At 36.7% G+C, this 16,930-nt stretch overlaps 1 protein-coding gene across 2 annotated transcripts in view; it reads right to left on the reverse strand.

The window, feature by feature from the left end:
- LOC115215519 (ras-related protein Rab-5B) overlaps positions 1-16,930 on the reverse strand; it is a 119,972-nt gene that overhangs the window by 21,645 nt on the left and 81,397 nt on the right. For both annotated transcript variants that reach the window (XM_029784692.2, XM_029784693.2), the window contains exon 2: positions 8,614-8,809. In XM_029784692.2, coding sequence (XP_029640552.1) covers positions 8,614-8,776 — 163 coding nt within the window. In that variant the 5' untranslated portion in view covers positions 8,777-8,809. The remainder of the gene's footprint in view (positions 1-8,613; positions 8,810-16,930) is intronic.

The raw sequence follows: 16,930 nt of genomic DNA on the forward strand, positions 1-16,930 counted from the left end.
AAGCACTAAATAGTGACAGCAATGATGCTAAAGTGTTTCAGATGCTACCAAGGAAGAAGTGGACAATTACAGACATTAACTATACTAGTATCTAATGAGAAAGTCATACAATTATGAAACTAACCACTACACACAGTAAGAGAGGTCGACCAGCAGATATACTTAGTACTGGCCATCACTACTACTAGCCATGAACTGCTGAGAGAGCCTGTACATAGACACTAGACTTCTAAAAAATAATAGCCAAATCTCTCTCAAATCATATCATTTCCAACCTTTTGATACCAGTCCACCTGAAACTGCCCTTGATTCAGATATAAAAATTTGTTTTTAAGTGATCTGAATTAAAACATACCATCAAAATTTCACCTCCACCTTAGCTAAGGCGGAGGTACTGTTTTCAGTGTCATGTTTGTTTGTTTGTTTGTCCGCAGACAAGATATCTCAAGAACTGCTGGATGGATTCAGATTAAACTTTCAGGAATATTTGGCCTCGTGACAGGCACAAACTGATTAGATTTTGGGATCGATTCAGTACCAGACAAAGATTCTGGATTATTTTTCCAGTTTAAAAATTTTTTTTTTTAATTCTTGAGAGTGGTCGGGTTCATTTTTAGTTTTCCCATTTGTGAGAGCATTTAAGTTAATTTTTAAAATGAGAATATCTGAAATAATGGTTAATCGTTGAAAGGATGTTGGTGTTGCCTTGACAGAGGTTTGTGCTCTCCAAGTGCTCTTGTTTTTAATAAACTCATTATTTTCAAAATGATTTGAAATGTGAGCAGCATATATCAATCAATAATATGGTAATGAGAGGGTTAAACAATGTACTAAGCCTAAATAAAAGACAATATGTTCACAGCTGGAGCGGAACAACCAGTGGCCTAACAACAACATATACAATCGGAAAGCGAAGTTAACCAGTCTTGACACTGACTCACACCAACTATATACATGTGGTTATCTGCTAGAAAAAGCAGCTAAATCTTTCACAAATCACACATGAACCATCTTAAAAAAAGGACATTACTGCACAATGACGCTACTAGGTTATGCTGTGAGAAAATATGGAAAGTACCAGAATGGTATTGCTGAGACACTTTTCATCAAACAAGGTCTGGATCACCTCACCTGATGATGAATGAATGTTGAGCTTTTCGTCAAACAGTCTTAATAGAAGACCACCACAGCCAGTGGGATGGTCACCCAGCTACAATACTCACCCATAGCACAGCTAGTGAGAGAGATGCTGTGTTTAATAAATCTATAATGATGGTAAACTTTTTAATCTTAACCAACTCAATGGTAAAGAAAGAAGAATTACATGGGTGCAAATTATTTTGTATTGTGTTTCCATTAATAAGGGGGGAGATGGGACAAGTTTCATTTTTTTTTTCTTTTCTTTTTGGAGAGGAAGGGAATGCTCTTAGTCAGTTTGAGAAGCACTGAGTCAGGGTATCAGTCAACCCCCTCTTTTAACTCAACAAATGAAAGAGGATTATTTAAAAGCTCTTTAATATGAACAGCATGGATGTGGAAGCAACATGCTAGAGGAGGCAGCAGCAGCAGCAACGCGGAGACTATCAGACTGTTAATTACTGGTTAATACCAGTTGTCTAGTTGAGAAAATAACAATGGCTTGAGGATGATCTAATTCAGTGAGGGAAGAGGGTGAGCTTGTCAGGCTTTCTGCTGCAAGTTACCAAGCAGATGAGGTGTGCAACTCAGCCAGGTGTCACCAACTGCTTTGCATAAACTCCAACTTAACTGACAGTAGCAAGAAGTGTGGAGGTGGGAAGGAGAGATCCAAGAGAGGGAGATGGGAGGAAGAGGTGCAAGTGAGAGGCAAGAGGAAAAAGTGAGTGAGAGAGAGAGAAAGAGAGAGAGAGAGAGAGGTGAGAGGAAGAAATGCAAGAGAGGCAGGAGGAAGAGTAAAAGAATATGTTATATTTGATAAGGTGGCGAGCCGGCAGAAACGTTAGCACACCGGGCGAAATGCTTAGCAGTATTGCGTCTGTCATTGCGTTCTGAGTTCAAGTTCTGCCGAGGTCAACTTTGCCTTTCATCCTTTTGGGGGTCGATAAATTAAGTACCAGTTACGCACTGGGGTCGATGTAATCGACTTAATCCATTTGTCTGTCCTTGTTTGTCCCCTCTATGTTTAGCCCCTTGTGGGCAATAAAGAAACAAATATGTTATATTTGATCATCAGTGTGTTCCTATGAGTTATTTGTCAATTAATTATACAACTATAATTATCAGTGCTTCCTTGCTAAGAGATAAAATCATCTGGAAATGTGATCTTGCTATAACAGACTAGTTTCCTATCCAGATGGAGGTATATATCCACTTCACTGTACAGAACTGGAGTTCAGTATTTATCTCCAGAAGTCCTTAGAGGAGACATTCATTTTTCAAAGGAGGAGGCAAGTAGGTTAAGTTTCAATTCAGAGTTGTGGCTAATTTTACATTATCTGTACCACTAATACTCTCCAGAAAGGCATGGCCATCACCCAATAATACTGGTTATCCGGTATCTGTAATTTTAAAGAATACCACGCTATGTAAACAGCTTCAAAACATGACAGTCACAGCACCCATTTCCTATTTCTCTTCCCAATAAAACTAACGTGGATGGTTACTGCTGATAATGAATAATGGAATATTTTATGTCTGCCCACATAGTTTCACTGATGTGTGAAATAAATAGTTCAACTGATGTCATTGTTAAGTAGCACAGCCTCAGCCAGTCCTGTTTAAGTAGATGTCTGACATGGACATAGAGAGCACAGCCAAACACTTAAAAGCAACAATCCTCAAAATCTAACAGCCAGATACAAACAGATATATGAATATATTTTATAATTTTGTTTAGTCATTGCAGAACCAATAACCAGTTGTTATAGCTCAATATGCCAGAGCTAAGAGTCTAGCGGTGAGAATTCACTGATGCCCTAACATCTAAACTCTTAAGGTTCTGGTGAAGCTATAAGATGTCACACTGTCAATCACCAATGGGAGCACAGCTCCCTATAGCAGAAACAACTGTTGTCCAAGGAGTGAGATTATGATAACCCCAGTTCATTTGTCATTTATTAACATACACCCTTCCTCTCTCTCTCTCATATAATATTCATCACCACCATTTAACATCTGCTGGCCATATTGGCATGGGTTGGACAGTGTGACCAGAACTGGCAAGCTGGGGGAGGGGGGTGCATCTGACTCCAGTCTTATTTAGCAAGGTTTCTACAGCTAGATGCCCCTCCTAATGCCAACCACTTTACAGAGTGTGCTGGGTGCATTTACATGGTACCATGTGGGTGCTTCTATGCAGCATTGCACAAGTCCTTTGTCATCTCGCCTCATCGTCATTTTACATTCACCATCATTTTAACATACATTTTCCATTGGATTAACTGAGGCATATTTTCTATGGCTGGATACCCTTCCTATCACCAATCCTCACCTGTTTCCAAGCAACATGATATTTCCCCTTAACCACAAGTTTTCGCAACATATTGGAAATGAATCCCTTTGCTTGTATGGCAGTTACACTCATTTACAACAACCAAATAATATCAAAACAAGGAAATGCAAACATACACAATGGGCTTTTTTTTCAGTTTCTACATATCAAATCCACTTACAAGATTTTGGTTAACCCAGGATTATAGAAGACACTTGTATAAAGTGCCACACAGTAGAGCTGAGCCTGAAAATGTGGTTGAAAAACAAATTTCTCAACCACACACATGAAGGTGCAAGCCTGGCTGTGTGGTTAAGAAATTTGCTTCCCACCTATATGGTTTTCAGTTCAGTCTCACAAAGCACCTTGAGCGAGTGGCTTCTACTGTAGCCTTAGACTGAAAACCTGTGACTGGGTTTAGTGAATGAAAACCAAAAGAATCCAGTCATGTGTGTGTGTGGCTTTCTAAAGGGAGGATGTTTTGGGAAAGAAAGACGGGCCATAGTTGTTAAAATAAGGACTAAGAAACACAAACGCAATATGGAAGATAAGAAGAGAGATGAGTGATTTGGGAGTGCCTAAGTTGGGGTAGCAGGAGACCAGCCAATAGTGGTAAAAAAGGCAATAGCATATCTGTGGGCCAGAGGTTGGAGTGTCCTTTTGAAGGACTTCTTTGAGTGGCCTTGGTTTGACCAGCTTATCTAAAGTGAGTTTAGGAGGTGAGGGAATTGATGTGTGGAATGTAGACTAATCTTACTATCTGATTGATATGTGCAAAGAAAGGGATGGTTTAATCCAAGTTAGTGTAATAGTGAAGAAGATGCATATGGGGATGAAATTGATTGATGTAGAGAGCTTAGGATTAAGAGAGGTTCAGTAACTGTAAAGGCAGCATGGGAATCAAGGAGTTAAACATTAAAATTATTGAGGAGAAGGACTTCAAGAGGAATGCAATGAGATAGATACCAATGATGCAGGAAGCAATATGAGGAGGTGCTGGAAAGTTCCTGGCTTTGGGTTAAAAAAAAAAACAGTAGGTACAGTTAATTTCGATTTTATTCAATATACTCCCCTTTCAGATTCTCATACTGCAGTGGTCGTTCAAGTTTTCTAAGCCCCATGAAATAACTCAGAAGGTTGAACCTCTAACCAGACCTTTTGTGATACCCTTAAAGCCAGGAATTTTTCAGCACTCCCTTGTAGTCAAAGAGTTGTTGGTAGCTGGAGTTTAGAAGAAGCAGATGTATTTGAGAGCAGGAAAGGAGACATTTGAGCTAGAGTAACAGGAAATCTTTGCTCTTAATATCCAGGCATGAGAGGTGGTGTTGGAGAGAATGGAATCTATACTTGGACAGCATAAATGAATAGACAAGAGATATGTGGTTAGCAACTCATTAAGGCACGGGTTCTAGATTGGCATGGAATTGAGGGTTATCAGAAGAGGAAGAATTGCCCAGAAGGTTTGATATCTAGAGGATTGTCAAGGGGACATTGTAATCTTAAGGTTACAAAAAACCCCAGCTAAGAATCTGATCAAATATTTGCAAAACAGCAAACTTTGCTATCAATACCCATGGGCCTGGAGATGGAGTTAAACTAGACAATGCAATGGGCCTACCCACTCAGCTCACAAAGAAAAGGGCAGCATTTGTACAATACACAACATGGACACTACCATAATTAATTTCATGAGCGCTATCATCATCACTGTTTCATATTACATTGAGGCAGAATTTTCTATAGCCGATTGCCCTCTGTATTTCCAACCCTCACATGCTTCTGGATGTCCTGGGACATTTCTTGAAAACCAGCTACCAAAACCCACAAAAAAAAGTGACACAAAAATATGCATTATCCATGCGTTTTACTTTATTCATTCCTCCATCAGAGAGCCAGAAGGAAACCTAAAATCTCAAAAACTACAGAGTGAAACAAAACAGTAAAACACCTAGGGCCTGAAAGAATCACTACTGTTGTTACATTACCAACTTGCTTTTTCAATACTGTGAAATTCTCAACATATGAAAGCCAAGCAAAAGATCAAACTCATTCTAAAGCTCAACAAAAACTCAAGCGAAATAATATTCATTCAGACTCATTGCCCACCTATGTTCCCTCACCATATGCAGATGACATTACACTCACATCCTCCCAACACTCTACAGACACTGCTGTGTAATTACTCCAACCCTGCTTAAGTCACCAAGAAACCTGGTTCCAAAACAACAGACTTAAGGCAGTATCTACTTCTCTTCTTCCCAGCAGTACTAGAGAATATCAAATACAATCACCCATCACACACCACATATATAAAAGACAAAAATACTTGCAAGTTAGCTACAATATTTCTACAGCCTTCACATTGTAAAGCAAGTAATACAATGTATAAACCTACTTAGAGCCATAACAGGTACCTCATTTGGTCATCGGAAAAAAATAGCAATAATGGCATGCATTCTAACCATATTAGACTCTACTCGTCTTATCTAAGCCGCCAATCTTTCCATATCAAACTATAATGAATCCCAAAGTATACAAAAACATACATTAAACATCACAGCCACAAACCACCTTCACAGTAAAACATAAGATACTAAAAATGGGAAACCTCCAGGACATGCGAAGAACAGTTTATTGCAGTAGCAAGCTTAAATTTTCAGAGTCCCTACCACTATATGAAAAGTCACCTCCAAACAACAGCAGCATTATACTTCATCCTAGATCACTACCTCAACAACATCCCAAAGGCTATCTCCCATTAAGCCCAGATAGACATAAAAAAATACACATATACCAGAAATAGCTGCAAACTGTGGTGGGAAGCGTATGACCAACAATAAGTGCTGAGAAACATCAACTGCTGCACTCTGACTAAGTCCACCATAAGAGCTTTGGCTGTGGCCACCATAAAAATCTATGCAGAGAAATAGACTAGTCAATGGAGACAGTACAACAAGTCCAGGCAGTCACACTGCAGCTATATATAATTTATCATTGCAAGTTGAATTGAGCAGAATGGTTCTCAATTAGGCAGAGACATAACTGAAGATGGACATTTTGTCATTCAGCTGACTACCTACAAGACATAGGACTGCTCACCTGTGGCAACACAGCACAAAATTAAAGTCTAATATTCCATCTTCAACAAAGTTCCTATAAACGGAGATAAATCATCAAAAATCCAGAATATATTTCTTGTTTGCAGACAATTTGATCAGAAGACCTAATTAAGAAATCTCCGTGAACAAAATCTGTGTGTACAGCACGTATAAAACCTGATTTCAGTATCACCACAGAAAGTATACAAAAGAATTACAGTACTGAAACGTATAAAACAGCGATAGCACATATAGCGATAAAACAGCACATATAAACAAAACTTCACTACTTTGGCAATATAAAACCTTGTAAAACAGAAATACAGTACAACTGATGTATCACTAAAACTTGAGAACTATCCAACCGATTTCATTCAAATGTTACACACACACTACTTGTGGTCCATGGAGAGTCATGGGCCAAAACAATTTTCAACTTCTTGCTTAATGCGAGCCCTTAGACTGTTTCCGTATTATGTGTCAAAAGTGAAACAATAACATCTCTATTGTAATGTGAGATAATAGTTTCACTAGGTATATGATATATGCATAGTGAAACTATTAAAAGTGATATACACACACACTATAGCCCCAGGTCCACCAAAGCCTTGCGAGTGGATTTCATACATGGAGACTGAAAGAAGACTGTCGTATGTGTGTGTGTGTGTGTGTGTGTGTACCCCCAGTAGATTCAGTAGACAGGAACATCAGCTTGACAACTGATGTTGCTGTGTTTACGTCCCTTTAACTTAGCCGCTTGGCAAAACACACCGATAGAATAAGAACTAGGCTTGCAAAGAATAAATCCTGGGGTCAATATCTTTGACCAAAGGCAGTACTCCAGCATGGCTGCAGGCACATGAGCAAAACAAGCAAAACAATAAAAAAACTATGCCATTTTAATCCTAAGTAACACTGGGTATCTCTGCTAGTGTGTGTGTATGTGTGTATATATATATATATATATACTTTATTTAAAAGCAGCAGAAATTCAACAAAACCTGTTACTCGGAGTTTCACGTTCCCGTTCGTCGGGCAGTTTTAACAAAACTGTCTGACGAACGGGAACGTGAAACTCCGAGTAACAGGTTTTGTTGAATTTCTGCTGCTTTTAAATAAAGCATATTACTCTACCCCTGGTATTTGAGCACTCTTTTTTCCACCTTGTTTCACATTTATGTGTTACTCCGGTATATATATATATATATATATATATATATATATATATATATATATATATATATATATATATATATATATAATATATAGTGAGAATTTACAAAAAAAAATACAAAAGACGAGTGTGTAAACAACAAACAGATGTATTAATTTTAACGCTCGGGAAGTGAGAAAGTCTTACATTTCGACCCTACACTCTTCAACAGAAAGGAACACAGAAATAAACAGGGAGAGAAAATAGAAGAAATAGAAAAATTACGGGAACATAAACACACCAGCATTAGTTGTCAAGCTATGGTGGGGGTACAAACACACACATACACACAACAGTCTTCTTTCAGTTTCCATATACAAAATCCACTCACAAGGCTTTAATAGGGCCTGAGGCTATAGTGTGTATGTGTGTATATATATATATATATATGAACATAATATTACAGTACTATCATGATTACATGGACTACTGCAGCATATATAATACATCACTACAGTACTGCTGCAGCATAACTACAGTCAGAGAGAAGCCAACATTACTTGGTTGCAAGCACTGTGCCTTCACTAATTGTTTTAAGTATTTATGTAGTCACAAGCAGACAGACACTGAAGAGGGAGAGCACTGCACCAGCACATGGAAGGTACTCATTTCAGGATGAGTAAACTGAAGAAATATATAAAATGAACTGCTTTTGCTGAAAGATACACAATGCAAACTGTTCCAAGAATCAAACTTAAGACCTTAAGATTGTGAGCTCAACACCGACCATTGGGCTATGTGTCTTCACTCGTGACTACATTACAGTTGCAGCATATATAAGACAGAACTACAGTGCTACTGTAGTATAAAACAAATAGAAATTAAGGACTTACCTCCTATCGTACTCTCTTGATACTCATGAAACTGCCCTTTTACAAAGCGCAAAACCAAACTTGACTTGCCCACGGCTGACTCCCCAAGGAGAACTAATTTAAACTGACATATTTTGCCTTGTGTGGCACCATTTGGGCGTTGGGCTGCTCCTCTGTTGGCCATCTTTTCAAAGAATCCTCAGTTGTAACAAGCAATCTAAAAAATATCAAAAAGAAGAAAAAAACAATTAAAAAACAAACAAAAAAATGTTACATTTGCAAAACCTCTACAACATGATATTCCAAAAGATATTGGATGTGAAACTTAAAAGATGATCAAGATATTATTCTGAAAATCATAAATGTAGCATGCACAACTTTCCAAGCTTCATAGAGTTGCTGATTATTAGTAAAAAAGAATAAGATCATCATAATAAGCAACTCTTGTTCCTTATACAGTTGCTTGACCTCCTAGAAACAGCAGCCAAATCTCACTCAATACTTTACTGTCTGAATAAAAGGGCACAAAATAGGCAATATTGTCACTGATACAATAAAAAAAAAAATAACATGATGGTCATGACAAACACTTTTGATCACAGCTTATCTAGGGACTTAAGCAACAACTGTTTTTTTACCATTTTAGGTAAGATAGAAAGATTTCAGTGCAGGTAACCCACAGATTTCAGGATGTTATGATGAATACAATGGTGACAACTGATTTCTGAAGGAATACACTGTAGTGGTTTGTTTACTCCACATATACTAAGTGAATTTTAACTCTGTTATGAAAACTTATTAAACTCAGTTATAATGTCCCCATCACTAACAACAGTGATCTAACCTATTTAGGATACCCACCTGACCTACAAATAGACAAGACAACCTGATGAGAGAGTATACGGTCATTCAATCTGCAAGAAAGAGCTGCCAAATCACATGCTACCACTTCAAAAAGGAAAGGACAAACCACTTTGTGTAGTCCATAATATACAAAATAGCTGAACAACAAAATTTGTAAACAGGGACTGAGTCAGTGCCATGCAAAATATGAACTGGCATTTGAATATTCTAACTCAGGTTTGTTTAGTTAATAGCACCTCACCATCAAAGAATATGTCATTCATTTTGAAGCCATACAAATTTAACCAGTCAAACATTTCAGATTCCAAAGTGATTATTGAAAGTAGTTACACATCCTTCTAAATGAACTCAAGAGGGTTAACAACACAAGTGTGTAATTAACCTGGTATAAGCAGCTACAGCAGGAGAGAAATCTGATCTGTAAATGACCTGAACAAACCATGTACGCAAGTTATTTTCTACTAGACAGAAACATGTTATGACAAGTGAGCATAAAAAACCATACCAGTAGTGGGAACTTCTATAGTCACTGAGCCTGCTAAAAGCAGGTACTAAATCTCCCTCATACAACATCTTACCAAATTAGAGGGAAAAGAAAAGACACATGGATGCATTAGATTTTGTAGCCCAAAATATGCAATCCTAACAAAAAGGAAAATGGGGACGGTCAGTTGAACTGCCTCTGCTCACTGGTCTGCAGACCCACAAAGACTTGAATCAAGAACTGCCTAAGTTTGGTTTGCTAAAACTCTTGTTGTCTACCAAGGACAAAGACTACAATCCTGTGTGAATCTCTCAGTCTGATATTAACTACCATATATACTTGCACAAGACAACTCCCAAATTTTCAAGTTAAAATGTAATTTGGGGTCAGACCCACTATGTAGAAAAATGTACAAATTTTTCAAGTCACAATCAAGATTTTAGTTCAATGTCAACAAATGACACAGAAAAACTGCTGTATTCTGTGTCTTTACATTTCAAGATCAAACCTTGCTGAAATCGTGCTTTCCATTCCTCTGGGGTTGATAAAAGGCAGTATTAGTCAAATACTGGAGTTGATTTAGTTAACTTACACCTTCCTCTGAAAATTGCTGGCCTTGTACCTAAATTAGCATCAGTTATTTCTTGTGACTGCATAACCATTTTGATGGACATTATTTTCAAGTAATGGTTGGTCTGTGACACCTATTCTTAATACGTATTTTCTCCTTGGCATGTTCTTTAAATGTGTCATAATTTCTGCCACAACATATGTTCCACCAGCATAGTTACATTCATGGGCAAAGTTTACTGTTTTCAATCTGCTTTGTATATTACCCTCCTTTAACCAGTAGGGCCACGACGGGATCTTGTGATAGCTGGATTCTCTTGTAACCAAGAGAAAGTTCACACTTCCACATGTGCCCATCATTAAATAAGACTTATTGGGGAGCCTGAAATTAGCAACCTTATTCATGGATGGCAGGTTAATGAAACTAACAATGACTACCTGGTAGGCTAAACTACCATCACTAGTCTATACAACTGACTAAATATTCATCCTGAATGCAATGAAATGGTAGAGTACTCTTGTCAAGTAGTGTGAGTGGAATACATCCATTGCTAGTGGTTGTTTTGTTTACAGTCCGTTCACTTAACTTTTGTAAAAAGGCAACATCATGATGAGTATGGATTTCACTTGACACAAATATTCATTTTATTGTCACACAATCATACCACATTATATAACATACTTTTATTATACACTTCAATTTATTATATAAAGTATGAATTAAGTTGTTTGTGTATAAAATATCTATGTTAACTGTTATGAAAGCAGGAGTTAGCCTACTGTCAGCCATCAACCCAAGATAACACTGAATCACAGGAGTTAAGGTCCACATTTTATATCTTAAGTATAAGAATGCTATAATATTTTTAGGTTATAAATGTCATATCATCATCATCATTGTTTAACAGCCATCTTCCATGCTGGCATGGGTTGGATATATCGACAGAAACCTATAACAGAATACTAACATGAACAATCTGGAAATAAACACCAATTTTGCTAAATAACATTAAATACAAACGCACACATGCAAAATGTTCCAGCCTTTGAAATGTCATCCTTGCTGTATGTGGCCAAGCATTAATCTGATGGAAGAACACCTTTCGTCTTGAAGCCAAAGATGGTCATTTTCACACAGTAGATCTCCTTTGTTATCATTTGGTTAGCGTTTAAAAATTCAAATTCAATTAAACCTCTCATATCCCAAACATAACACCTTACATGGGTAAAGAACGTCTTTAACCTGGGGCTGACAGTGTTTCTCCTTTCCCTACCCACTGTCTTTGGTGCTGGACATTTTTACAGAGAACCCATTTCTCGTAACCAGTCACTATTCAGTCCAAAAAAGGTCCATTTGTGAGACGTGACAACAAAGTGCACACATTCACTCTCTGCACATAATTAGAATTGGAAAGTTTGTGAGGAACCTATTGATACAATTTCCTGACTTTTCTGATGGCACGCAGGTGTTGATGAATGGCGGAATGACCAAATACAAGCTTTTCTGCTAGTTCCTCAATAGTTACAATGGGATTTTGTTCCACCAGGGTTTGCAGGACATCCTCATTGAGCGCTACAGATCTTCCATGATGAAGCTCATCTTCTAGGCTGTAGTGTCTGGCTCGGAATTTCTGAAATCACTGTTTACACTGGCTTAGGCTTATTGTCTGATCCCGATATACTGCGTTAATATTCCTCTTGCACTTTTTGTTGCATAGTTGCCTTCACTGAACCCATAAAGCAAAATATGCTGAAAATGCTCCTTTGTCACTTCCATTACAGCTTTGAAAAAGTAACTGTTAAAAATCGAACTACATTCTTCAAAACTTGCACTAAGAATAAGGACAAGGTAAAATTACTATCTGCTCTTAAACCAATTGCAAGATCTGACTTTTAGATCTTGCAATTGAAAAAAACCGCATTATTTATGGAATGACCCAATATAATGAACTGTTTAGCCCTCACTGAATAACCCTATTTTTCCAGGACTATACTGTCTGTATAACACCCCCCACTCTTGTTATTACTATAGCAGCTTTTGTTCCCTGAACTAAGAAGCAGTGTACCACTCCGACACCACCCACTTCACCTCTCAAAATCCTGGAAAGATTTTGTCTATATCTTTCATTGATCTTCATCAGACTGGGAAGGTCTACAAAAGGTTGTGGGTGATGTCACTTTCCTCACATTAAATCATACACATTTTTTCATTAGATCAGACTGAGCACGAAACATACATAACAAAACAATGAATGATCTCATTTGGAATTCCAGCCTACAAGTTAAATGTCACTTACTCACAAATTCAGAAAGAGGCAAGGTTTCTTTTTCTACTTTTTATTTTTTTTCATATTTGTTTTTGTTTACCACCACTCAACAATAGAGGCTGCTCGGCACTGATTATATAACATTTTACAGATGGTTGATTTGGTAAAAAAAATTGGTGTATCTAGATAATCTTTAGAAGACTCAAGAGAATCTGATTAAAATTTTTTAGCTTATATAGTTGTGAAGTTTTGACCCTTCCATTAACTGTTCAGTTCTGTTGCTTTTGTGGAATTTAGTTAAAGTTGTCATTATTAAGCTGGTGTTTGGAACATAAATTAGCATGGAAAGATTTTAATTTAAATCACTTTAAAACAATTAGTTGTATCATCAAACCAAGAGTAGATTTGGGTAAGCTGATAACAAAAAGGGTAAGAAAGTTAAAGTGTTGAAAGCAAGATTTAACACAGTCGGAAAGAAGGGTCTGACTGTATCTCTTACTCTTCTTGTTTATTTCTTTGATAAAATTTAGAGCAAGACCTTCAAGAATATACACACACACACACACACACACACACACAACTATGTTTTATCTATTCAGAACAGATAAGATATAATTAGCAGTAGTCATGAACAGGGGTTGATTCAATTGACTTTATGCCTCATATAAAATGTAACAGGCTTGTGTCAATCATTGCTGCTACTGCTGTAAAGAGTTAGTCAATTCAAATTCAGTTGTGAACTCTACCTTAACAGGTATAAATAAAAGAACATAAACAAGTAGTAGCTGACCCAGCCAGCCTTACCCACTTCAACAATAAGCAATCAAGAAGTGAACAGGTGTTAAAAATAAAGAAACAACTATGTGGACCATATTACATAGCAGATATCAATGACTCTAGAAAAACTATTCTATGGTGTGTGTATGTGTATGTGTATGTGTATATATATATATATATATATATATATATAGCTATTCCAACCTCAGCTGTTCCAAAAGAAACAACCTACAACTGAAAGAAAAAAGTTTCAGCTAAACTATAAATGCGTGTGTGTATGTGTATGAAGGTGTGCAATTATGTAACACTCTATAATATATAGTTTCACTTAGGTAACCAAGTGGAGACTAACCTCAACCCACTGAGGATTACAAGTATCCAGTGCCATACACAGGGGGGTAAAAATGCTGCCGATTTTTAACTAAATAGTTACTGCTCATATGAGTCTGCATGTGTTACAGACAAGCATTAATCTAGGACATGAAAGAGAATGAGTTACCACAAGAGTTGAATCTCGCATTTATTGTATAACTAGGTAAATTGCATTACTGATTACCACCATAGAGATCTTGCTATTCTATTCTGTCAAGTCTATGCTGTATACTTATACTTATATATATATATATGCCTTTAAAGGCATTTTTTGATATGCTCGCCATTGATAAAATTTTTTTCCCGAAAAAAATTTTATCCTATATTAATTATATATATATATATATATATATATACTATCTCACCACATACCACATTAGATCACAGGTAATTCTATAGTCACTTAATGCCAAGCAAGTGTACCACAGTTGCCCAAATTCAATGGATATGGGATGTGAGCTGACTAGGAGGGGAACCTGCTCTTTTAGTCCTAGATTAGAGACAGCAAACGCTTCATATACATTTATATCTGAACCAAGTATGTATAGGGTGTGCATGTTCCCTATCACATGGTTCTGGGTTCAGTCCCACTGTGTGACATCTTGGGCAAAATCTTTTACAATAGCTTTGACTTGACCAAAGCCTTGTGAGTGAATTTTGGTAGATGAAAACTGAAAGAAACCCATCATGTGTGTGTGTGTGTGTGTGTGGTGTGTGTGTGTGTGTGTGTGTGTCCGCCCCACCACTTGTCAACTGGCATTGGTGTGTTTATGTCCCTGAAACTTTGTGGTCCAGTAAAAGTGACCAATAGAATAAGTATTAGGCTTTAAGAAAAAAAAGTACTGGGATTGATTCATTCAACTAAAATTCTCCAAGGCAGTGCCCCAGCATGGCCACAGTCTAATGACTGAACCATATGAAAGATAATATACATACATACATATGCATGTGAGTTAGAGTCAAAGGCCTTCATATGTCTCATGAGACGATGGATTAGAACCAAGATAGCTGCTTTAAGGTACAAGCCTGCCAGTCTACAGCAAGTATTTTTTATAGAAAACCAACAGTTACCCCACATATGCAAGTCTTTCCTCTCCACACAAAAGACATTGTCCAATGAAAAGAACACAGAATTCAGGTAGCATAAGTCATTGTATATGATGCTCTAAAATGGCTGATAATTCACTTTTTCTATGAGAATATAGCTGTGCATGTGCATGTGTGTGCATGCACACACATCCTCATAGAAAAGCAGATTTAGAAGGGTCCATTATGTGTTAATATATACTGGTTTCATTTACACCAAGTAAATGGTTTCACTCAACTCCTATTTCTTGTAACATCAGAACTCAACTACAATGTAAACCAGTTTTCATATTAACTTCTGTCAAAACACTTCTTTTTTTTTTTAAAGGAAAAGATAGTTCAAAGGAAATAATAGCAATGAGGAAATGTAACTGAATAGGTGAAATACTGAGCTATTAGTTAAAGAGTTACATATTTAAATCAGCTGAAGGTATTTTGTTCAATTTAATACCACATAGTCTCAATCCGCAGGAAATGCAACAGGTAATGTTGAAGAAAGTTATGTTCATTTGACTGAATACTGTCCAAGGGTAGATCTTTGTCCCATTCCCCAAAGTTATAAATTAGAGAGATGTGCAATAGGCTTAATGATCTTTGTTGTTAAGGAACGGATTAAAAAAAGCTAGTGAGCCCCTGTGCAGACAAACAAATAAGCACTTCACTCTGGAATGCCAGACAATAAAAGTCACTGTAAACACACTCATACAAAATATACATAAATCACTTAAAAACTTAGTTGTGACAGCTCTAGAGAAAAAAATTCAGATAATAATTTTAGTTGTGCTTTTACTCTCTTCAATTCAACATGAGACAGGCTATGCAGAACCTGACGAGAATAGTTTGAAACAAATGGTATCAAAGTTAATAATTTTGGCATAACCTTTTCCAATCATTATAAAGCAAAATTAGTGTATGTGGGGGAAGAGGATGATTGAAAGACACTAAAAGAAAGTTACTCAAAAGGACCAGCTGCAGAAATTTAGATAAAGTAGGATACATCCCACTTTAAATAGTGTACACAATAGTCTTAATTTATTAAAGCTTCTTTTAAATACAGAGAAAGAAAACAAAGCTACCTTGTGGCCACTGCTAACAACTCTAAATAAAAAGGGGGAGATAATTAAAAGAAATTAAGAAAAAAAATCAAGTGAATTCATGCTTAAGCAAAACAGAAAATGACAATCTGTTCTTCATTTGAAATTCTCTCTCCTTGTCATCTAATCAAAAAATAATTGTCTTCTTTACAGCTGAGTTATATTAACAGTAAGAAGAGTATGATTTAAATGTGGAAAAGAAAAAAAAAGCCCCAACAAATTTAAACCACTTCAGCTGGCAAAAAAAAAAAAGCAACGGTAAAATAGCATGGAAATGATTTCAATTATAATAATACATAATGAGGTCTCTTGCAAGGAACAATTTTCAGGTAAACACTGCTCTCACTTTTAAACCTGAGAATACATATAGTTTTTCAACTCAGTATTGAAGCAATGAGTACTCATTCTTTTTTTTTTTTTTTGTATAGCTTGAACAAGTCACACAAAATTAGTACTACTACTACATGTACTTATACACATACAAAAATAGGACTTCAGTTGCAGGTCAAGTGGTCAGGAGTGTTGAGGATGACAGTCCTTTTCTAACAAACCAGGATGTGATGTTGTCTTTCTGTAATAGCGTCATAATCTAGGATACCCAAACTCCTGTAATGCTAAAACAGCGATTTGATGACTGATGCAGCAAACTGCACTGGATTATTGCGGTATGCACAAATACACTTTGCAAACAGTTACAAGTTCAATCTCTACTGAAATATCTATATATCCATAAAAAGAGAATCAATATAATCAATGGATGGATGCAGGGATTAAAACTACACAATATCTAGTAGACAAGCCATGAGACTTACCAATCTTGATGA

This window comes from Octopus sinensis, linkage group LG9 (genome assembly GCF_006345805.1).
Source record: "Octopus sinensis linkage group LG9, ASM634580v1, whole genome shotgun sequence".
In the NCBI taxonomy this organism is placed as follows: Eukaryota; Metazoa; Mollusca; class Cephalopoda; order Octopoda; family Octopodidae; genus Octopus; species Octopus sinensis.